Source organism: Sarcophilus harrisii, chromosome 1, assembly GCF_902635505.1.
Source record: "Sarcophilus harrisii chromosome 1, mSarHar1.11, whole genome shotgun sequence".
Lineage (NCBI taxonomy): Eukaryota > Metazoa > Chordata > Mammalia > Dasyuromorphia > Dasyuridae > Sarcophilus > Sarcophilus harrisii.
Window position 1 is genome coordinate 328476821 of NC_045426.1, and position 25427 is coordinate 328502247.

At 34.8% G+C, this 25427-nt stretch overlaps 1 protein-coding gene across 3 annotated transcripts in view; it reads left to right on the forward strand.

Moving 5' to 3' along the window:
• Positions 1-21915, forward strand: part of COL15A1 (collagen type XV alpha 1 chain) — a 195569-nt gene extending 173654 nt beyond the window's left edge. For 2 of the 3 annotated variants that reach the window (XM_031945530.1, XM_031945528.1), the window contains exons 32-39: positions 1096-1240; positions 4799-4863; positions 11554-11682; positions 12094-12153; positions 15218-15277; positions 15712-15897; positions 19747-19862; positions 20705-21915. In XM_031945530.1, coding sequence (XP_031801390.1) covers positions 1096-1240; positions 4799-4863; positions 11554-11682; positions 12094-12153; positions 15218-15277; positions 15712-15897; positions 19747-19862; positions 20705-20918 — 975 coding nt within the window. In that variant the 3' untranslated portion in view covers positions 20919-21915. The remainder of the gene's footprint in view (positions 1-1095; positions 1241-4798; positions 4864-11553; positions 11683-12093; positions 12154-15217; positions 15278-15711; positions 15898-19746; positions 19863-20704) is intronic. The other variant, XM_031945529.1, reaches the window with a different exon arrangement.
• The last annotated feature ends 3512 nt before the right edge of the window (positions 21916-25427 follow it).

Here is a 25427-nt window from a genome sequence, read left to right on the forward strand (position 1 = left end):
TCCCCCACAAAGGCTGGGTGATCCTGGTTTTATTTAGCCACTAACCGTCAGATCAGTTTTTATAAAGAAATATTTACTTCAAAAAGCAAAATAACAAATAACATAGTTCAATTTCAATAGAACCCAGGAGCTTTGTAAATGAATATGGCAATGTCATGAAATTTTATTATCAGCAAATGTTCAATTTGTATACCTATTTTGTATATCCATACACCCAAGAGTTGCATAAAAATTTCTTAGGCGAAAAGGGGTTGCAATTGGAAATAGTTTAAAAATCCCTGAAAAAGAACAATTCCATTTCCAAGTCCAAAAACCAACTTATGCTCTAATCTCAGATACCCTGACTTCTTGAGTATTTCCTGCTGGCCCATTTGCCTGTATCATCTCACCTATAATTCTGGTTCCAGGATCAACATAGTTTAGACTCCCTGCTCTGGTGGGATTTATCTCCAGCACCTAAAACTGTAAGGGACACATCAAACAAAACCAAAAACACTCCAGCCTATTTCTTAGAACCAGGGTAAAAGTGAGGAAGGGGAAAGTTTTCCTTCTCCCAATTCAGTTTACATGAGTAAACTGTGATTTTCACTCCTTGGACATAGCAGAAAGGAGTTCCCAGGAAAGAGAGCAGCCATTTCAATCTATCCAATTTTAAAAATTCAGACTGTTCTAGCTATATAGCCAGTCAAAGGAAGTTACTCCTCTTGCCATGTCTTAGGGGTAATACCAGGAAGCAGGGCATCTCCATGTTACCATGTGCACCATATGTGACAAACTCTCTTATAAACATAACAACTTAATTGTATTTCTTTTCTAATATGCCTCCTGTTATCATCTCTTCTGGCTCTCTGGACAGTCATGTTAGTACTAATTAATAGGTGCTTAGGATGAGCCTTGAACACTGTCAATGTGGAGAAGAAAATGATTTCACAAGGTCATTAGTGAATGTTTAATTAACATTTTTAGGCGTAGGAAATATAAGGTTTAACTGAGAAATTCAAGACAGTTTCCTTAAAAGATCCTTCACTCAGCAATCCAAATGTCTAAGCGATTAATTGTGTCCTTTCCTCTATTACTTTGGGTTTGCCTTACTAGGGCCAGAAAGGAGATTCTGTCATTGGACCCAGAGGCCCACCTGGGGCACCAGGCTTGCCTGGGCCTCCTGGTTATGGAGCTCATGGACTCCCAGGACCTCCAGGACCCCCAGGGCCACCAGGACCCCCAGCAATATTGGGATCAGGTTAGTACTAGTAATCATTTCATTTGATCTTTGTATCTCTGATACCTGGCACAAAATAAGTATTTTTTAAATGTTGTATTAAATGGATGTTCTAAATTGGTGTCAACTCTTATATTCACAGGTGGATTAAATAGTACTTTTTATCATGGACAATCACATTCTTATGAACAAAAGTTTCTCCAAAGACTTTCAGAAACATAGAGCTTAGAATAATTTGTATTTTTATGCAACTATTGGCAACAAACACTACATCATCCCTGGCTATTTCAATTAATCTTCAGCTTAGGGTTGATTTATAGTGGAAAATATTAGAATAAAATGGATCAATTAATAGCATATACAGTGTTACCTGATGATTTAAACACTATTTTTTATTCTCTCCAAACTTGGGAGGGGCAGGGGTGTGTGTATGTATGTGTGTACCAGTAAATGTAGGGCATACTCATAACTTCACTTTTTTTTTTTTTTTTTTTAGCAATTTTCAAATGTTCTAAACTTCCTGTCTTTATGGTGAAATAAATTATAGAAAGAAAACTGAAAATGAAAATAATAAACAAAAGTCATATCAATCATTAAGTCACCCACAAGGATGACCCAGTTACTTCCTCTTTAACAAACTGTAGCTCAGAGCTCAAGGCTTAAGTGCAGTTTATATTAGGATTTATAAACAACATAATAAACCATTTACCTCACTTCTGTATTTTAAGGAAAAGAGTTTTTGGTCAAGTGTTATGTAAATACAAGTTTCTTGAATTTATCTTTTTTTTTTTCAAATTCCTGTTGGATTTATGTATTTCCACATAATTTGAGGTGTTATACATTTACTTATCCAAATGTTTCAAGCACTTATGACCTAGAAGAGAATATTTCATCCTGGAGATATACAAGAGCTTTTACAATTTATTTAACAGAACAGTGACCTATACTTAAGGAAAATTACTTTAGATACTGTGTGGAGTATACATTGGAGCAAAGGGATATTTGAGGCTGAGAGATCAATTAGAAGGTTGCCATAATAGTTTAGTCTGAATTAACATTGTGACTGAATGAGTGGAGAGAAGAAGGCAAATGCCAGGGGTATTGTGGAGATAGAAACAAAAATATTTGGTAACTGATTAGATATGTGATAAGAAGGAATATTGGCAAGACTAGGGAAAAATTGATGTTGTGAATCTGGAAATAGTAAAATGATAAGGCCCTTGATAGAAACTTCCCCAGGAGATTAGACCACAGCTTCTTGAGAAAAAGATGAATTCATGTGATGGACTTTGTTTACAATACTATTTTTCCATGAACCCAAATACCAGGCAAAATACAGAGTACCTACTGTTTTCCTTTATATCCAGTTTCCCTTGTCATATCCATGAGAATCTTCTGTATTAAGCTTAGGCAATGTCAGCCTAGGAAAATATGTACAGAGTTCCTGCCAAGAGACCAGTGCTTATTTATAAAAATTTTGCAAACAAACCACACCTTTTAAAAAATGGAGTCTGCCCTAAATCTGAGTTTTCTTTACCTCTGTTGCAACTTCTGGTGTGTCCTCTCAGAAGTTCTCTCTGTCTGTCTTCCTGACTGATTAGACTGTTTTTAATGTCCCAATCCTACTTCACATTTTCCCCCCAACAAAGGAACAGAAGCCAGGAGCTAGAAGCATAAAGGAAGCAATATGACAACCTTTCCATGATAGTCCTGCTTCTCCTTCCTTTCAGCTGCCAACTTTCCTCACTCTGTAACTGTCTCATTAATAACAGAGGAAATGGCAGTTTTTTTCAATGTATTTCTGGGAGAGAATGATAAGTGAAAAGAAAAGAGAATGGCATGGGCCATTCTAATAGGACCTCAGAATCTCCCTATACCATGCCCATCCAGCCAGACTTCTTGCTGCTCCTCACATGTGATAAACCCTCTCCAAATTCCATGCTTTCACACTAGCTGTCCTTCATGCCCCTCTTCACCTCTGACTCTTAGAACCCAACCTTTTGTTTCCTTCAATATTCAGTTTAAATGATACCTTATATATCAAAACTCTCCTGATCCCTCTCCAACTGCCATCACCTCTCTCCCTTAACTCACAATGTCTTTGTATTATATGGCTGTGTGACATGTATATATATATATATATATATATATATATATATATCTCCACTAACTTGTCCTCTCCACTTGAATACTAGTGACAGGGAACTCTCTGCCTCCCAAGGCAATCTGTTCTATTTTTTTTTAAATTATCTCTAACTTCAAGGATTTTTTTTTCTTCTATTCTGATTCTGCCACTGAGATTTCTATCCACTGATTCTTACCTTCTGGATAGATAGAGACAAGGGGAAAAAAAAACAGAACCAAACAGAGAGATTGAGAGAGAAAGAAAGAGAGTGTTTATTAAGTACTTATTTTGTGTTTATTATTGCATGGCACTGATTATGTGCCAGGTATTCTGCTAAGTACTGAGGATGCAACACATGAAAAAAGAGACAGTCTCTGCTGTCAAAGGGTTTATATTTAGGTAGAAAAGCACAAAGAGGGGAAGTATGTGAACAAGGTAGAGAAGTATTCTGCAGTCAGATTAGAAGTAAACAGGGGCCAGGGATTTCCTTAAATGGAGGTTTTGAGGAACACTCACCAGTCAGAGGATGAGGCAAACATCATTTCCCCTTTAGATACTTTGTAGGTTCATCATTGTTCATATGTGTTCTCTCTCTCTCTCTCTCTCTCTCTCTCTCTCTCTCTCTCTCTCTCTCTCTCTCTCTTTTTAACAGTATGAGCTTCTTGAGGGCAGGAACAGTGTTTTTGCTTTTCTTTGTATCTTTGATGTTTAGTCTCATGCCCAGCCTATAGTAAGTTCTTTAATAAATGTTTGCAAACTTTGATCCTTCTTCCATATGACAGCCCTTCAGAAATTTGAAGACAAGAGTCATTCTCCCCCTCAGTGTCTCTTCTCCAGACTACACATTTTCAGTTCCTTCAGATGATTTATTTGATCTGCCTCAAGTCATTAAATTCTCCTTATTACAGATTTATTAGGCCCATCAGCATGTTGTAGAGAAAGTCTTAATAGCACTGACAAGTTATTCTTCTCAAAGTTTCATTGACAGTTATCAGAAAACACTCTTTTCTGAATGTTTGCAATTTAATTGGGGATGATTAATTATTTTAATATGCACTGTTTTTGTTTCCCTCTAAGAAGTTGATGGAGAAAAGAATTGAAAGAATGTTAATGGAATTTTTGCATCCTATGGAGCATGCTCAGTTAGAATGAGACAAATGACAATATTATGGGATGCAATCAAACTAAGAGAGTGAGAGGAGAGAGAGAGAGACAGACAGACAAAAACAGGGGAAGACAGAGAGTCAGAGACGGAGAGAAGGAGGGAAGGAGAGTATGACAGAGGGAGAGATGGAGGGAGGGAGAGAGAGGGAAACAGAGAAAGAAAGAAGGAAGGAAAGAGTATAGGACACAGGATAGAGAAAGGAAAGATGGGATGGAGGGGGGAAGGGAAAAGAAAGAGAGAAAGAGAGAGAAAGAGAGAGATGTAATATAAACTTTCTGCTTTATTTCAGCAGTGGCACTTCCAGGTCCACCTGGCCCTCCAGGTCAGCCAGGACGCCCAGGATCCAGGAACCTGGTCAGTTAATATTTATGCAATTAAAGAAAAAAATCACACACACACACACACACACACACACACACACACACACACAAAATGGATCTATATTGAGAATGGTTTCTATTGGAAAATGTCAAGAATGTGCTTTTATTTAATTAGAAAATGATCAGAAGTTCTCAGATTTCTGAAGTTGTCTTCTCAGGACTGTGACTTACATCCTGGCTAATTACTGATTTCTGGAGATAATAGACTTTTTAAAAAATGACTCACCACTTCCTGGTGAATTAATAGTCATACCCTGACTGAGAAAAAATGGCTGTTTAGGATTTAAACAAGTCATTCTATCCTAAAGCATCTATTTTGAAGTTTGGAACTAGAATCTTGAGCCCCAGCATGTTTGTGTTTGGCACCCGTAGGCTTGCAATGAGTAAGTTTAGCAGCCTTGGAATCACTGGGCTTTTGCCATAGAATCAGGCCTGGTGGTCTTAGGATCATACTTCTGACCCTACTGTCAGACTTGTTGACCTTGGGATCAGTGAGCCTGGTAGCCCTGGGGTCAGTGATTCTGTTGACCATAGAGTGGGGCTTAATGATCCTGGGATCTGGAAATTTGATGCCAGTCTTAAAACCTGGATAGTTTGCTGTCTTAAAGATGGCATACCAGACATTTGCATGGAGAATCTTGGCTTTGCAGGTCTTGGTGCTCCAGGACTTGATGACTTCTGCTCAGTCCTTGATGCATCTTCTTTAGCCCCTTCTTGTTGTGTTTCTTAGTAATGGGCATGTATTTCAGAAACTTGGAGCCTACCTGTTTCAGAGACTCATATCTCTATGACAGAGGTTTCTTGCTGCCATTTCTGTGTCATTTTCAAATTGCTTATGAATGCATGGTTCTTTTTTTATAGCTTTTTATTTACAAGTTATATGCATGGGTAATTTTACAGCACTGACAATTGCAAAACCTTTTGTTCCAACTTTTCCCCTCCTTTTACCCCCTCCCTCAGAAGGCAGGTTGACCAACACATGTTAAATATGTTAAAGTATAAGTTAAATACAATATATGTATACATGTCCATATAGTTATTTTGCTGTACAAAAAGAACAGGACTTTGAAATGGTGTTCAATTAGCCTGTGAAGGAAATCAAAAATGCAGGGGGACAAAAATAGAGGAATTGGGAATTCTATGTAGTGGTGATGACATGGTTCTTAAATTTAGCTATTATGAACTAGTAGTGTCTGAGAGTAAGAGAAAGAGAAGGAAGAGAATAGACTTCTAAAAAACAGAAATTCACAGGATCCTGGTAGCAAACAAGATCAAAGATTTAGAGCATAAAGGTGATCTATTTAGTCCAACCCCTTCATTTTACAGATGAGAAAACCAAACTCCAAGGAGGTCATAAGGTGATCATAAATTTAGAGCTGAAATAAACAGTACAAGCCATTTTCTCTCATCTTAAAAATGAGAAAAGTGGGGCATAGAGAGATGAATTGATTTGCCCAGGGTAACACAGCTAATATGTGGGAGGATTTGAACTCAGATCTTTTGACTCCAAAGCCAGAACTCTTTGCACTGTACCATATACCACGGTATCATTCTGCTGCTATAAGACCATGAGGCTAATTGTTATGTTGTAGTAAAATAGTACTTCAATTAATACATTGTTAGATTTCCCACTTAAGCACAAAATAAGCAAAAAAATAAAATAGCCCTTTACTGAAACAACTTGTTGAGAGAACTACACTTAACTCAATAATGGTAAGAAGGATTTGATCTTATATCTATAATGAATAATAATTTTAATAGATCTTTGTAATTATCATAAATTTTTATAGAGATAATTTCATTTGATTCTATGAAGAAGACAGGAAAAGTATCATTATTCCCATTTCTCAGATATTGAAACTGAGGAGCATAGCATTTGAATGACCTGTCCAACAGCACAAAACTAGTAAATGGGCCAGAAGGCAAATCTGGCTCCTAATTTATTGGTCTAACTGTTACACTACTTCTCAAGATTCTGCCTTGAGGACACAGACTCACAGGCTGAAGCATTCTTTCTCAAACAATATTTTCACTCTCTGCAGAAAAGCTTTTCCTTTGATGTTGCTATCAATGTCCTTATGATTTCTGCATCACCAACACAACCTGGCCTCTTATTAGTTTAAATCTGTGCTTATACTCCATATTGCATTTGACTTTGTTGATGGATTCTAAAGGAATGAGTCTCACCATTCCAGGAATTTGTACTAAGATTCATAAGGAAAGCATAGTTCCAAATCTGTGTATCTTTTATGGGACTTCTCCAGGCATGACACCAGATCTCAATTTACACAAGTTCTCCTTAATGTTCTATTTTTAACATAACTCCAGGCACAAACATCAAAAATTATATCTTAAATGCTGTAAAGAGATTAAAATTTTTGAATACTGTCTGTATAATAAAATCTGTTTCATAAGAAACTGATTTCTGTAATGATATTTTATATAACATTCTGGGCCACAAGTAGAAGCACTCAGTATGGTGAGTTATGTGCCCATATAGAGTTATATGCCCATAACTCTAGAGCAAGAAGGTACCTTGTTTATGAGAGGCAACTGAGACTTAGGAAGATTCAGTGACTTAACCAGTCACATAGGTGCATCAGATACAGAATTTGAACCAGCTTCTCTGAGACCACTTTCACTCTATCACACTGATTCCTGCTATTAATTTATTGTTGTTCAGTCATGTCTGACTCTTGATGACATTTGGGAATTTCTTGGTAGAGATACCAGACTTGCCATTTCCTTCTTCAGCTCATTTTACAGGTGAAGAAACTAAGACATAGTTGAGTGATTTGCTCAGGGTCACTCAGTTAACAAGCATCCAAGGTTAGATTTGAACTCAAGAATACAAGTCCTTCTGACTTCAGGCTCAGTACTCTATCCACTGAGCTACCTGACTACCCTGCTGTTAATTGCTAGTCATTAATCCTGCCTTCTACAGATGAGTTTAATAAATGGCTACCCAGAATATCTTCCGGCAAGCCCTTGTGTCATGTAAACCTGAAATGAAGAACTAGAGGGCTCCAAAGATGAAAAAACCCTTTAAAAAAAGAGAAGAAAACAAGAAGAAGGAGAAGGAGAAGGAGAAGGAGAAGAAGAAGAAGGAGAAGGAGAAGAAGAAGGAGAAGGAGAAGGAGAAGGAGAAGGAGAAGGAGAAGGAGAAGGAGAAGGAGGAGAAGGAGAAGAAGAAGGGAGGAGGAGGAGGAGGAGAAAGAGGAAAAGGAAGAGAAAGAGTAGAAGAAGGAAGAAGAAGAAAAGGAGAAGAAAAGAAGAAGGAAAAGGAGGAGGAGATGAAGAAAGATAAAGATGAAGATGACGACGAGAAGGAGGAGGAGAAAGAAGAAGGAAGAGGAAAAGAAAGAAGGAGGAGGAGGAGGAAGAGCAGAAAGAAAGAAAGAAACAAAGAAAGAAAGAGAGAGAGAAAGGAAGAAAGAAAGAAAGAGAAAGAAAGAAAGAAATCTTAATTCACCTACACATTGTCTTGCACTGTAGGATTAAGAAGTAAATATGTAAACTTTAAAAGCTCTAGGACATTGAAACTTTCCAATCACTTTAGTAGCTGATTTGTTCTACTTGGTTTATTAAATTCAAAAGGAGCATTTGTGATGGAAGAAACATTATCAGATGACACCAGTTTGATCAGCATTATAAAAATATTCAAAGATAAACTTTATTCACAAGTGAGTTCTCTTTAAAAGCCCACAACATTACTCTGTAATTTGGGGATTGGCTGATTGCTTTCCAGTGCCATCTTACTTAGAAGTGGCAAAGCTGCCCTTCCAAAAATATACATGGCTCAGGAATAAATTTACTTAGTGCTATCTTTTGCTTTCTCAGTTTGGTTGGGGCTGGCCATAGAGTTGCCCTCAGGTCTTTTGATAGAACAATGCAAATAAAATCTGATCTAGATACTCTAATTTAGATCTCTTTCCTGTCCAGAAGTTCTCAGCAGAATCAGTAGAGAATTTAACCAAGAGTTCTTGTAAAAGGGAGCCAGGCTGGGCTTGTAATCAGTAAGACCCAAATTCAAATCTAACTTTAGACATTAAGTGGCCTGAGGAAATCACTTAAATAGTTTCAGCCTCCTCAGTTTCCTCATCCATAAAATGAGAAGGGTTGGAAGTGTTCTCCAAAGTTCCATTTTAGTGTTAAATCTATAGTATCTAAATCTAAATCTACTACTAACATTTAGATAACATAATATAAATGAATACTGATTCACTAATTTTTTTTTTGCTTGCCTTTTTGAAGCCATGCATAGATCTCCATTTTCTCTTTTAAGTTTTAGAAAACCCTTCTTAAGCTTCTTTTACTAGAGTTACATGGCTTTCAGTAATTAATACGTGAGTCAAATCTTCTGTTGGTAGATACTTTATTTCATATATTCTGTATATATAGTTTTTACAAGCTATAGAAATATAACCTACTTTGGTCTAATTTATTTCTGCATTTTAATGAAAACCCTTGAATCCTTGAAAATAATCGTATTAGTTTCTTTGGTGTGACTTCACTGAAGTACCACCAGAATGGAGTGATAAAATTATTGAAATTATTGAACTGAATAAGATTTGAGTGCCCTTCCTTCACTAAAAGCCTCCATCCCCAAATGATGCAGAACAGGCTTTTAGTGTGATACAGTGATATCCTCAGAGATTACTAAGGTGTTGTCCAAACAGACATTGCTGAGATGTTCAAAAACATTCAGGTAGTTATCCAAACAGACATTGCTGAGATATTCAAGCTTTTAAAAAATTTTTATCTCACACCTGCTTTTCTCCTCTGCTGTCAGAGTGCCTGCTGCCTCAGTTCCCATTTCTAATCTTTGCCCAGGCTTCTGCTGTTTGGGGCTCCTGGTACTTGGCACATTCTTTCCTCTCTTATTTACTCTTTTTCTTCTTGCTTGATTTATCTATTTCCTTTTTTCATTCCTTCTCCTATATTTTTGGGGACATTTCTGTTGTTGTTTTGGTTTGGGTTGGAATTTTGGAATCAGAGACTTGACTTTCACAACCATCACTACAGTGTTGCATCTTCTTTGAGGTCAACAAACAAAATGTCAGATGGACTCATGAGATCTTTGGCTCTTCTTGACTAGTCTCAAGTTGCTTTGCTACTCAGACATATTTTGCTGCCAAAGATGATGGCTTAAAAAAAAAAAAAAAACAACTTTTGAATCACTGCTATTCTGTGAGCTTAAGTTTTGGGAGACAGCATGGAAAAAAATCATGCATTTGGAATTGGAGGTTGGAGATTCAGTGTCAGTTCTGCTAACTTGCTACCTGTGTTAACTGGAGCATAATCATTTCTCCATTACAGGCCTTATTTTCCTCATCTATAAGAGGAGAAGATTAGATGAAATTAATTCTAAACTTCCTTCCTCTAATCCAAAACTATGATTCTATGAAACCTAATCTCTAAGTTAAATATATCTGTACTATATTTTCTGTATAAATTAGGGGTGAACAAACTTTTTTCAAGGGAGAATCATTGTCTCATAGTAAAAGTTTAATAAGTACTATGCAGCCCAATTTGTTTACAGATATGTTGGGGGCGGGGGGCAGCAAACACATTTAGAAAAAAATTTTAAAGTTTTAATGTAACAATTTTTTGAAATTTAGAAAAGGAACCATAAAAGTTCATCCAATTGGTAAAATAATTGGAGAAAATGTACTTGAACCCCATTGAAATGTCACATCGTGAGGAAATAGAGGAAGAAATCAAGTTAACCAAGAGAGAGGGATTAAAAAAAGAAGAAAATCCTAAATTTTATGACTTTAGGATTAAGGTAGTTTTGTCATCATTTTGCATATGAATAAACTGAAAAGAAAGTTAAATGATTCACTTAATTACTTATCTATGGATGATTCACTTAATTAGTTATCTATGGAGCTGAATTTAAAACCTAGTCCTTTCTAAAAATTTGGTTCTTTTCACCTACTGTCCACAAAGTATTTTTTTTTACTGGTAAGGACATTAAATCCCCCACCAAAAACAACAACAACAACAAGTCCCTTCTCTCAAAGAATTTACATGAGGGGAGGAATGAAGTTACCATATATATATATATATATATATATATATATATATATATATATATATTAATACAAATTATTTTAGAAGAAAAGGAGAAAACCAAGTAGGTGATTCAGTACAGAGATCCCATAATAGATATTAGAATTCCTTCACAAAGTGAAAAATCATACCAAGATCCCTTTGGTATGATCTAGGTTTTTATATCCTTTACCTCTCATTGCAGGCATTAGGCCAGAAAAATACTGAATGGCAGGCAACTATAAAAAAGTGGCATGGGAAGGAAGCCCCCCATAATAACTAACTTACTTCCTGCAGGATATCAACAGCTTCTAGGACTTTAAGAATTAGTATTTAAATACTTTCTGCTCTTTTCTCTATTATAGACCTTTTTAAATCTCATATCAGTAATTATCTTTTTCTTTTCATATTTCTTCTCATATTTGTGTTTTTCTCCTCTGTGAGGAAAGAGAGAGAGAGAGAGAGAGAGAGAGAGAGAGAGAGAGAGAGATTGTATATAATTACTTAATACATGATTGTTTCATTTATTCACTCATTCATATATAATCTCGAATTTTATAGAAGAATGTGGTTTTTACTGTTTAACATATTTTCTTTTAATATCTGACAGGTAACAACATTTGGAAATATTGAAAGTATGATGCAAAATGCTCATTTGGTGATAGAAGGCACACTAATTTATTTAAGTGAAAGTACAGAGTTTTTTATACGTGTAAGAAATGGATGGAAAAAATTGCAGGTAATTATCTTTATCCTTTCTCTTTTCCTTTCAATGAAATAGTTGCAATATCTATCATCTAAAAGGAAAATCTTAATTCTCTGAATTTTATTTGTAACCTTTTTAATAGAAAGGTAGCAGAGTCTTGTAGATAGAGAGCTTGCATTGAAGTGAATAGGACCTGAGTTCACATTTTGCCTCTGACACATAATGACTATGTGATACAAATAATTTAATATTTTAGTATCCCAGGCAATGCACCAAGCCTGTCATTGAAAAGAAAGAGCATAGTTGAATTGTTAGAAGGATTTTCTCACCTAGTATTTTCCTATACCAGTAAAATCAGAGCTCCCTCTCCCTGTCACATGGGTAGATGTGCATTTATAGTTTTCATTTTGTACTTAATTATTCCTTTACTTATTTCTCTTTAAGCTTGGAGAGCTTATTCCCATTCCTGCTGATAGCCCACCACCTCCTGCAATTTCCAGCAATGTAAGTATCAATAATTAGTGAAAACATAGAAATAAATGTAGATATAGACATTGATAAGCACTGAGTCATCATATTGCAGTCTTTCCAGTTATTTCATTGACTTCATAATTTATTTGATTATGTAGAACATAGTCATGAATATAACTGAAAACAGCAGAAGTAGATATGTGATGGACAGTTTAGTATGCATCAAATCACCTAGAAATTGAACTTTGAAGAAAAAATGTTAGAACTGGAAGGGACCAAAAAGACTATCTAATGCAATCCCTTCGTTTTATAGATAAGGAAATTGAGATTCAAAATACAATGAGAATAAAAATTACTTGTCCAAGATTATATATAGAGAGAGTGACAGAAGAGAACAGAGCCCAAGTTAGATGATGCAATGGATAGAATGCTGAGCCTGGAGGTAGGAAGATTCATCTTCATGAGTTCAAATATGGCTCAGATATTTACTAGATGTGTAGTTCTGAGCAAGCCACTTAACCCTGTTTGCCTCAGTTTCTTCATCTGTAAAATGAGCTGGAAGAGGAAATGACAAATTGATCCAATATCTATGCCAAGAAAATTCCAAATGGGATTACAAAGAGTCAGACATGACTTAAAGGACTGAACGACAACAACAATGTTTGACTCCAGATCTAATGTTCTTTCTGCTACAACTAGTTACTTGCTTATTTGTTTGGGTGAAGGGCAGAATCTGTATTTGTAATTTTATTTGTGCAGAGAACTCCTGTTACGGAAATCTCATTCTACCAATACTTTCTGTAATTTAGATTATTGTTTGTGACTCTGAAAAAAGAAGTTCTTGTCCATAGTTATATAGTTGAGATATATTTGAGGCAGGGCTTGAATTCAAGCCCTTTTTACTTAATTTGACTTTGACTTTTGACTTTAGAATCCTGTCTGTCATAGCATCATCCTAAGAGAGTGTTATCATAGAGCACTACACTCCCTGCAAAGAGGGGAAGTTTTATATTCCTCTTCTTTTCATGATAACTCATATTTATGTAGTGCTTTGGTTTACAAAATTATATATATACATATATATATATCATCCATTTTCATTGATAGTAAAGTATTCATTAGACACTTAATAGGTTTGTTAAATGTTATGTTATTATGTCAGTTGTCAGAATTATGTTATGTTAATTGTAAAAATACAATGAAAGACAAAAAAAGATGTTTGTGCCCTTAAGAAGTTCATAATCTAATAAGAGAAATGATAAAGATATGAGTACATACAAGATTATATAAAATAAAATAAGAAGATGATCTCAGAGGGTTGGGGTAGTGAAGAGGGAATATTTATAGGGGAAACCATGAAAAGCTTTCTAAAGAAGGTGCAATTTGATCTAAGTTGCAAAGGAGACCAGGGAAACTAAGAAATGGGAGAGAGAGCATTCCAAGTATAGAGAATAGTTAGTACAAAATCATAGAGTCAAGATATAAAGTTGTGTGTAAGAAGTACCAACTAGCCAGTATAGTTACATTGTAGAATGTGTAGAAGGTTGTAAAATGAAGTAGTAGACAGATAGGAAGGATGTAAAATGAAGGGGTGGACAGATAAGAAGGGACTAGCTTGTGCCAAATAATATTTCTATAAGCTCCTGGGAATTACAGGGAATTACTGAAGTTTATTGAATAAGCAAAGATGTCATGGTTCAACCTGATTTAGAAAAACCACTTTGGCACCTGAGTAGATTGGAAATGGAAGAAACTTGATAGAGAAGACCAATCAGAAGACTATTAACAATAGTCTTTAGGAGAGGTGATGAAGACGTGTTCTAGGGTAATAGTTGTATGAATAGAGGACATATATGAGAGATTGTTTAAAAGTAGAAATGACAAGATTTTACAACAGATTGAATATACAGAGGGAATGTGAGTCAGGAATTGAAGATGACACCAAGTTTGCAAGCCTGAAAGGATTTTTGGGGTCCCTATTATACTGCAAATTCCTTGAGGTCACATACCAGAATTTTTTGCCTTTCTTTACAACTCCACAACAGTAATAAGGAAATTAGAAATAAGGAAATTAAGGTTTTTTAGAGAAAGCCAGTAAGTTGTTTGGACACGGGTTTGATATAGTTATAAATCTGTTCATCCAGTATTTATTGAGCACATACTATGTATCCAACATTATATTATCTTAAATTTCCACAATCACCCCTGTCCCCTTATTATTTAATATTAATCACAAATCCAAAGAGTACTATGAACCAAAGTAACATCTACATTATATGGCCACTCATTCATTTATTTAACAAGTATTTATCAGCTCACATGGACAATACTCAGTTCTGAATACTACATTTCAAGGGAAACATTGACAAACCGGAGCAAATCTGGAGAAGAGAAAACAGGATTGATAAAGCATTATTCAGTTCAATTAAACACACATTTATTATATACATACTTGTTTGTGGTTGTCTATTCTTCATTCTTGAAGAAGGACCAGTGATATCAGGAGGGTGATGTCTTAGCATGCAAGTGAACTGAATTTAAGTGAAGCAGAGCTGTGCAAAATCATCATCCTCACTCTCTGCTCCACAGTCATCAGGATTCAGTGGCAAGACTTACCTCAATTCTTATCTAGCCTTAATCACAGAATGAGCATTGCCTCAGACAAAGTGAGACCTGGGAAAGATCTTATCTTAAAAAGACCAAGGTTTCCCACTGCACCCAGAGCCATCATCACCTGTCCTGACTTATGTCTTGCCACCAGATTCCAATGCATATTATTGTTCATCACTAGAGGTACAAAGATAAAGACGGTAGAGCCACTGTGGTCCAGCTCTTGAAAAATGTAAACTCTACACTCATGGGATATAAGTTCAAATCTCAACTCCTTCTATATGGTCTTACAAGTCATACAACTGTTCCTATTAACAATATGGAATATGGAATTATTTATCAGATATAGTCGAGCTTGATTTAATGAGAATGGGGAAGCAGAGTAAACGGGAAATGATTGGTGTAAAATTACTTTTAAAATGAATAAAAATTTTAAAATTTATACAAAATGATACAAAAGCATTTATTTTTATCTTTTAAATGACAGTTTCAGCAACCTCTACCTCCACCAATTCAGACTTCAAATGTCAATTATGAGAAGCCAGCAGTAAGTATATGTGTTTGAGAACTGTCGGGTTAGTATATACAGCTTTTCTCCCATTGCCATATTGAGATAACTCTATTCCCCTTCTAACAATAGAACAAATGTAATGAGCATTTCCCCTTTCACAACTACACTAAAATATCAATGAAATCAATTCAATAGGGTCACCCCTGGTTGTATGCAAATGCCAGACTTAGCCATGAAGAGCCTGGAATGAAATAATGGAAATATTTTAAGTCAGCATTGAAACGCTGTCAAGAGGCAGGACTCTGAAAGGAAATCTAGCTTTGATGTTCCCACAGCCCACACAGTCAGTTTGGGTCTCAACAACAGGAGCAAAAAGTTGACCTATGTTTCTAAAGGAATAAAACATATAGCTATCAGTACCAAAGCCCAACTAAATGTGTTCTAAGCTTGAATTTCTTTTGGTTTTTCAGCTTCGCCTAGTTGCTTTGAATATGCCATTTTCAGGAGACATTCGAGCTGACTTCCAGTGCTTCCAACAAGCCCAGGCTGCCGGTTTATTGTCCACTTATAGAGCCTTCTTATCATCCCATTTACAAGATCTGTCCACAATCGTGAGAAAATCAGACAGCTATAGCCTGCCAATAGTTAACCTTAAGGTAAGAGTGAGCTTTGTTTTGTCTATTGTTTCTATGAAATCTTTGCCACTAAACTCCAAAGCCACTGTTCCAGAGTTTCTTCCTTTTTCTCTCTTGTGCTGCCTCCCCACTCACTCACCCTGTACCTAACTTCCAAATTTAATTAGACAATTCAACTCAGCATTTACTAAGTACCTTCTTTGTGTGAGGTTCTGGAAATATAAAGACAGAAAGAAAAATTGGTCCCTATCCTTAAAGAGCTTAAAGTCTATCAAACGATGAGGAGGGAAAGAAGATGACATATACACAAGTATATGTCAAGGTAGAATATGATAACTGCACAGGAATGCTATCTAGATAGGCTGATATAAGAAAATTCAAGAAAGGAGAAGTCATTTTCCTCAAGGGAATCAGGAAAGATTTTGTATTGGAGCCCTTGAAAGAAAGAAAGGGATATACTGGAGGCATGAAGTTTAGACAACATGTACAGACAGAGGTGGAATGATGAAGGACAGAATAAAGGAATAGCTGAAAGTCCAGTTTGGCTGGTATTTCAGCCAGTTCTCCATTCTTTAATCCATCTTAGGACAAAAGAATTAAAAGAAAAAGTACAACATGTCAAAGAAAGTTATAGTGCTTAAGATGGTAGAGTTTACATGAATTTAGAAATGATCTTTGTGTTGTTGTCCCTTTTGACCCTTTCTGAGAAGGCTGATCAGTTCCTCTTCTGGCCCCTTAAACCTCAGTAGGAAAGCAAGCTAGAATTCAAAGCTCTTTGAGCATTGCAAAGTAACTGTTAAAAAATCTTTGAAGGGGTAAATTCACATTCCAAGAATGATCACAAACACTGTGACTCTCTTTGGGGATGGTATACCAAAGTAAAAAAAAAAAAAAAAAAAAAAGAACAAATACAACACCTCTATCCCCTTGAGTTTTTCTGAGGACTAACCCCAGCCTTGTAACCTGGGTGCTATAGCCCAAGTAGATGGAGATGTTTCACATTAAAGAGAAATGCTTAAGAAAAAGCATTTTTCTAAGAATTTCCCACCCCCACCCCCCCAAAAAAAGAAGAAAAAAGATAGTAAAGTGTATTGGACAGAGCTTCAGACATGTGAAATCCTGAGTTTAAATCCCTCTCAGAAACTTGTAAGTTATATGATGCCAAGCAGGTCATTTAAATTTTTCAGACTCAATTTTGTCATCTGTTTGTATGTAACTCAATGTTCAAGCCTGTTTGCCCAAAACTTTTCTCATTGATAAAGTACGGTGATTTTGGCGCTCCAAGGAGCAGAATTGGTGAGAGCCTAAGAAAACAAAAATTATAAAGCTTCCAGCTTTGAAAAAGGGCAAAAAAGATTCCAGATTTTCTAAAGAATTCAGGAAGAAGTCACCATAAAGACAATTTTTACATAGGCCTGCAATGTAGAGAATCCTTCGTAAATTAGAAGTCTAATGCAAATGGAATTGAACCCTGGCTTACATGAAAAAATAGGGAATTTGAACTCAAAAATCTCTGGGTCCCTTCTTGCTCTAAATGTAGGATCTTATGAACGGTGCTTCTTAGTTTTTTTTTCCAGGAAGTACTTCATATATATAATACATCTCATCTTCTGTGTTCAATCAGTTTAAGGGTAAAAGTTGACTCTAAATTGGGTGACATAAGAGTAAAGAAACTGTTCTCTCACTAAAAAAAATATTTGTGGTCCCTCAGACATTTTTTTTAATTTCCAGTTTTATTTTTTAAAATCATTTAATAAGAACAACAATCAACATCAACATTAAATTCAAATGAACAAAAAGTCTTTTAAAAAATGGATTAATTTACCAAAAAAAATCTTCAACTTAAAATGTTAACCCTTTTATGTAGGACCAGGAAGGCCAATCAGCTCCAGTTTAAACAGAAGATTTGCACAATTATTATGCTTTCCTGCATTTGGTGGCATAAAATATATATATGATAACCCCCTTCTAGGAATTATGTGAAGAGTCACAAGAATGACCTAAAATTCCCTTTCCAAGGTCACTCTTGAATTCTGTTCAAGAGGCAAGGCCAAAGAGGCAGTTAGTTGGGACAGTGACACGATATGGCTTCATAAACTTACAAGCTGTATGACTCTGAATGAATCACTTAACCTCTGCCTATATCAATTTCCTCAACTGTAAAATGGGGATAATTATAGCATCAATCTCACAGGGTTGTGAGGATAAGATGAAGTAAAAATTATAAAGTATTTTACAGAGTGCCTGGCATATAGTAAACACTTCATAAATGTTTCTTTCCTCCCTCCCTCCTTTTCACCCTCCCTCCCTCTCTCCCTCATTCCCTTTGTCCCTTCTTCCTTCCCTCCTTTCCTCATTCCCTTTTTCCCTCCTTCCTTCCTTCCTTCCTTCCTTCCTTCCTTCCTTCTTTTCTTCCTTCTTGTCCTAAGCAAAACAACAAAAATGCAAAGTTTACCTGTAGCATTAATTGCCTTTTATAGGCCATAAGTCCATATACTAAGTTCAGACCTTTGGTTCATGGCCCATGCTACTCAATGCAGAATATTGTTTCAGGATGTTCTCCCATCCCACATCATCTCTGTGACTACCAAAGTAGTGCTAATGTGATAAAAAAAATAACAAACTAAAATGTGTGGCTTCCCATTAATAGTGGGAAATTAGGGGAGATACTCAAGGCCCTACCCCTTCATTCTTAATTCTAGTAATCTAAGTTCATTTTAATAATGAGTCCCATTAGGAAACAAACCCAAAGGAATGATTTCAGTTGTAGGACTTTCATGTAGAAATGAAAAACAATTGTCATAGCAAGATGGACAACATGGGGCAAGCCAATACAGTTTGGGACTGAGTTTCTTTAAACCATGGTATCATATTGATCTCAAGCATCTGAAGAGTCAAGACTTGTAGATGGTGAGGGAATGTGGTATAATAGGAAGAATAATAGTCCTGGAATTAGAAGACAGCCTTATGATACTAAGCATATCCTTCATCCTCTGTGCCTATGATTCTTCATCTATAAACTGGGAAGTACGAGCATGAACTATTTACTTCAAGAGACTGTTGTAAGAAAAGTTAATCATCATTTATATGTGGGGGTTATTATTAAGTAGTATAATAAAGGAGTTCAAAACCCATCAAGTTCAGATGGAGATGCAAAGTCCAGGAAATAGACACAATAGAGAAGTTGGTAGTTAAGAGAATTTTTTATTCTCTACCCTGTAGATGTACTTTGTACAAACAGTCAATGGCTAACAAGGTTTATATCTTTAATCATTCAACAAACATCTACTAAACAATATGTAATGTGCCAAATAAGCATTTAGGGATACTTAAAAAAAAGCCCTTGATCTCAAAAAAGCCACATTCTAATGAGGGACAAAACAGTCAAATGAACTGTATATCTATAAGAGATATTCAGAGTAGAGGGAAGGTAATTTCAGAGGGAAAACAATAAGGGTTAGACGGCTGAGGGGAAGACCACTTGCAAAACATAATCTTAAAGGAATCCAGGAGGAGCTGAATCTTAAAGGAAGCCAGGAAAGCCAGTAGGCAGAGCTAAGGAGAGAAAGCATTCCAGAGACAGTCACTCCAGACTATATCAGAGAAAGAGATATAAGCCTTCCAAGAAGCACTAGCAGTCACATCATGACAGGTTGGCAAAAGAAACAGCTTTAGACAAACAGGACTCTTTAGCATCCTTCAAATATGAATAACCCAAAATGTTATTAGAAACAGATAATAGTTTGTTTCTGTACTGTAATACTAAGGGTACTTTGAGAGCTTCTGAAAATTTATTCAATCCTTATATCATGTTATTAAAAAACAAAGTTAAGCTCCAAAATGTTAAAATATTGCTTTTGATTTCCACAGGGAGAAATACTTTTCAATAATTGGGAGTCCATTTTTTCTGGCCATGGAGGTCAATTCAATAACCACATTCCAATATATTCCTTTGATGGTCGGAATGTTATGACAGACCCATCATGGTAAGTGCTTTTTTAAACTGAGAAGTCCTAATAAATACATTAAATGCTATTTTATCTGCCATTTAATCAATTGGACTTCTCTATCATTTAGTATTTATGTGTTTGTCTGGTACAAGGACAAGTGATGCTAATAAAGACAACTATATGTTTTGTAGGATTAAAAGTCTTTCTAATTTTACAGATGAGGAAACTGAGTCCCAAAGTGATTCAGTGGTTTACTCAGGATGGTGAATAGCAGAATCAGCATTTGTGCATAAATCCTCAATTACCAAATTATATCTCTTTTCTTTGTACCATACTAAACACTGCAAGATCTCAAAGTGATTTGATTTAAAAAAAAATCACCATGTTGGTCCTAACATAGATTACACATCATTCATAAATTTTATTCAAGTGGGTCTATAATTATACTCTTATTATAATAGAGTAAACAAAAACAAAAAAACATGGTTAAAAATGACTGAAATACTTTTATATGAATTGAAAAAATATTTTGAAATGTTTCACATTAAATATTTTAAATAATGATTTCATATTTTTGTATAAAACTATCTTTCCTTCATATAAGGGGGAAAACAGCCTTTATTTTGGGGAAGCTTATATTTGAATTAACAAAATGTAGTATATTCAACATGGCTTTAGTGCTATGTATTTCATGAAATGCTAATCTTTTGATCTTCATAGAAATCCATTATATATACATGTACATGTATAGAGTATCCATATACATACATAACATATGAGTACTAGAGAATTTAATATAGCTTTGCCTTAGTCTTCAAGATTTCTATTCATTGATAAAGCACCATTTCAAGAAATAACTGTACTAAATTCTTCTATAGGCCTCAAAAGGTAATATGGCATGGTTCCAACACAAAGGGGATTCGACTGGTAAGCAACTATTGTGAAGCATGGAGAACAGCAGATGTAGCTGTAACAGGAAACGCATCGCCACTGAGCACAGGAAAAATCTTGGATCAGAAAACCTATAGTTGTGCTAATCAGCTCATTGTTTTGTGTATTGAAAACAGTTTTATGACTGATGCAAGAAAGTGATGACCATCTACCCTACTGAAGAAATCTACAATTTTATTGCCTAAAAAGTGGACACTGAAATTTGATTTTTAATGATGTATATATTGTTTTAATTGCACATTTATAACTAAAGTAACCAAAGAAAACATACCTCAGTACACTCAGTACTAAAAACGTAGAAAGAACTCAGATAAAAGACAAAATCTGATTTATACTTTGGTGCTAGGATCTGCAAGGATTCCCCAAGTGGTGTGACAAGAAAACATCCTTGCACACATCAACAATAAGTGTGCAAATAAATGTAGGCACAGAAATGTGCTCTTGTAATATCACAGCTGCTTTCATGCCACTATCTCCTCAAGAAAGTTGTTTGCTTAGTGTAACTGTCTCTGCTGAGTGTCAGATGCTCTTCATGTTTTCTTAACAAAAGTTTAGCAACAGTATCTCATTTTAAGTTATAAGTGAACCAAATGTTTCATTCTTTATGCATCCATCATTTATAATTGCTGTTCACAATGAAGGGGGAAAACCCTAAAAATTAACTAATTTTTATTCTTAAATGTTATCAGTAAGTGTTCATTTTCCTTCAGCAGAATTACCATTTTGCCATCATATTTTAGCAGGCTTACTTTTTAAAAATAATCATAGCTTAGTGTGGCATTTGTTCATGTACCATAACCAAACTGACTTGCTGGAAAAGTTGAAATTCCAAAGCATCTTGAATGAGAAATGTGACTATAAATAGATATTGCCTGCCTCCTTTTAAAAATGATTTTGTGACTTGTATTTGACAACTCTTGAAGTGTAATACTTTTAGCAAAACGAGAATTTCCATGCAAATTACTTTGCTGGTAAACATACATACACATATAGATATATAAATATATAAAATATTGTTTTATTTTTCCATCTGAATTAACATAAAAACATTTTCCCAAAATTAACCTATGTTTTCTCCAAATATCATATTTTCATTGTTATGATATGGAAATAAACTTTTGCGGGGTTTTAAACCACATGGAACTGTGTACTTTTAGAATTCAAGAATCCCAAAGGGCAAAAATTCAAGTAGATCTTTTATCTCCTCCAGGTGTGTATTCCTTCCCATCTATGCAGTTCACAATTCATCCATTTTCACCTTCCTATGACTCCTGTCCATGTTGTCTCCTAAGGTTTGCCTCTGAGGACTCCCCAACATAATGGGAGTATTATTCCCCCTATCACAATGATACTGTTCCACTGAACACCTGAGTTGCTGGTCACATATTCCATATTCATACTACATAACTGACCCATTATCTTTTTTGATCATACATTTATTAGGTTCTTGCTGATATTTCCATTTTTATTACATGTTGTATCCACCATACATTGGTGAACACTATAATTTTTATGGAGTTATTACTGTCTCATGACACTCAGTCATGCTTCATTTCTCCAGATCTCTTGTGATTTCTCCTGATGAGGGCTGACTGAGATGAAAAAGATATATCCACTTCTGATGACTTAATGGTAAACAAAGGTCAGCGAGTAAAGAAATAGTGAACAAGATGAAAGAGAAAACAAAGTTTCAGAAATTCTGCTCTAACTTATCTTTCTAGAAAATGTCTCTGTAAGTGCCCACATATTTGAAGGCCTCTCAATGCCAACTTCCTTAACAGGCATTGTGTAGAAAGGTGAAATTATGAAGAATGTTACCTAAAGCACTCTGCATTTCCTCTTTCTACTTCCTTTTCTTCACTTCAGTACTTCTTTCCCTGCCCCCAACCAACCAACCAATCAATCAACATGGTACCCTGTTCATTCAGGCTGCCCAAAATAAAGTATCTGATAGACTAATTCACAAGAGGTGTTAGCAATTATGTTATCCTTTCTGATAACATTTTGAATAAGAAGCCCTTATTTTTATTAAGCTTCCTGTCTTCCTCTAACATTGCAAGGTTTTTTTTTTTTTTACTTTACAGTATTTAAGAGTTTGTGAAATACTTTATATAAATTACATTACTTAAATCTCACCATAATTCTGTGAAGTAGTTTCTATAGCTATTGCTATTATCATGCCAATTTTATATATGAAAAAACTGAGACTCAGTAATTATCCATGAACAATGTCTAAAAAATGTCAGGATTTAAACTCACATCTTTCTGATTGCACAACCAACACTCTAAGCACTAAATTGTAGTTTATAGTCCTTTTCTTAAGACTTCCCTTAAAATTGTTTTCTCTTTACCTTTTTTCCTATTATTTATATCATACGCATACTTTCTGCTGACTTTAACCCATATTTGAGTGAATTGAATTAGTTTTTCTAAGACTCCAAAATCTATCTTTTCCATTATCATTTAACTCCTTACATTCTTTCAAGCTCTAGTTTTATTGGCTGATTCCTGTATTTCTTCTTCTTTCAAAAGGGGAATTATACCTATAATTTGACTCATCCATTTCTTTACTCCTTTATCCAAAATTTTCTCTTTAAGTTGTTCTTCACTCAATACCTAAAATCAATTAATAAAAAGTACTGAGTTCTTGCTATATGCCTAGTACTGTGTTAGGTGTTACAAATGAGGAAAGGATTGATGTGTTAGATATTTCATAGATTTGGACAGTGATTGGTTATGGACAATAAGAGAAAAATTATTTAAAATAATAACATAATGAAAGCTTATTGTGGGAGTATGTAATCACCTATCTGATGCTCTAAAGCCTACCTGCATATGTTAACTGTCAGTCAACTACTTGCTCCACTTTCTACATTTCAACTTCTAGACTTATTCAAATTATATTTGTCAGTCTCCCAGATCACCTGCAACAAATTAATGGGTCTTGCTTTTTAGTACAACTTTAATGGGCAAATTTATCCCATTCATGTTTATTTTTATTGTTATGTTTACTTTCCTTCTATCAAGTTCTTTTATAATATTCTTTTTATAGTCAAATAAACAGCACTAGGTGCAGTTTTCAATGCATGGAACCATCCAATCCCAGTCTTTATTCTTGCAATTACCCTTCCCTTTCCAAAATAAAGCCAAATCACCAAATCTTGCTTCAACATATACCTATTTTCACCTTCTACTCGGGCCTGTAATCAGTTCAAAATTTTTTTATCTGAGGATTCCCTCTTCAGTTTCACCCTGTATTTCTTTTCTCTTTCCTTTTCTGCTCATTTTATTGTATTTCTGTTACTATTTTTTCTTTTGTAACTATCTCTTTTTTGGCTCAGGAAACAATGAGGTCTACCACCCCTCTGTATCACCCCTCATTTAGCTATATTATTGAATGACCTTTACTTATGGCACCCAAATTAAAAGAAATATTAGTTTTGTTTTTTAAAACCTTGGTCAGATTTGTGGAGGAGGTTGGTTGGTTAGTTTTTGTTGTGTTTTTTTTTTACCTTGATAATTCTTAAGTACAAGTACAAAGGAACTATGACCTTCTTTCCTTCTTTCATTATTTAAACACCAATAATTACTTAGACCTTTCAAATTATTTAAAATTATTTATCTCAAATTTCTGTGTTTGAATTTCAGAGGCTCTGTACAACTTTGGCTTTCTCAAAAGGAATACTTCTATTTTGTTTTAACTCCTGACTTTTTCCTCCTCTATGAGATTATGTTCAAGTTTGTAAGACAAGTTATTATTGGGAGATTGCCTTTTGTTTTTTTAGTATATTATATTCCAACAATTCTTTTTTTCTCATTGTTAAAGAGTAGTCTTATGTAATTCTGACTAGATTTTCTTGGCAAACTATCCATCCCTTCCTGGCCACTTTCAATACCTTTATCTTAACTTTGAGTTTGAAGTTAATAATGAAATTTGTGGATAACTTAAATTTGAAATTCCTTTCCAATGTTAATTGGAATTCTATCAATTTGCATTTTGTCCATCTGGTTCTAATACCCTTAGTTAATTTTATTTTGTTATTTCCTGAAATGTGGTTTTCAGGGGGGGTTTTTTCTGTTTTTTTTTTCCCTGGGAGATCAATGAGTCATAGATTGTTTTTCTAAGCTTTTTCCCTTCAAGGTCAGTTGCTTTTGATTGTAGCTACTTCACATAAAACAAGACAATAGCAAAATGTCTTAGAAAGCAAAACCCACTAATCTATTGTATAAAAGAAAAAATTTTAAAACATAAAGTTCATAAAACATAAAACACAGTTCAGTGAAGAGTTTGAATAGAATTTATCATGTCTCAGATAAATCAATAGTCTTAGATTCAACAACAACAAATATATACATACATATATACATATCACATATATGGTCAAAATAGAGAAATAGGAAAACTATAGTATATTTAAAGGAATCATAGATAATGAAACAATATCAGTATTAATTTGTGCACTGAATGGCATATTCTTGAAGTCAAGAATCAGCCTTTTTGCCAACATATGTTTTAGCTTTTAGTAAATCTTCCCATACCTTCTTTTCAACATGAAAGGAAATAAATTCCAGAGCTTACCATGTATAAAAAAAAAAGATTCTTGTTTTAAAAAAAATTATTTGTTATATAATAACATTTCTAGTTTCATA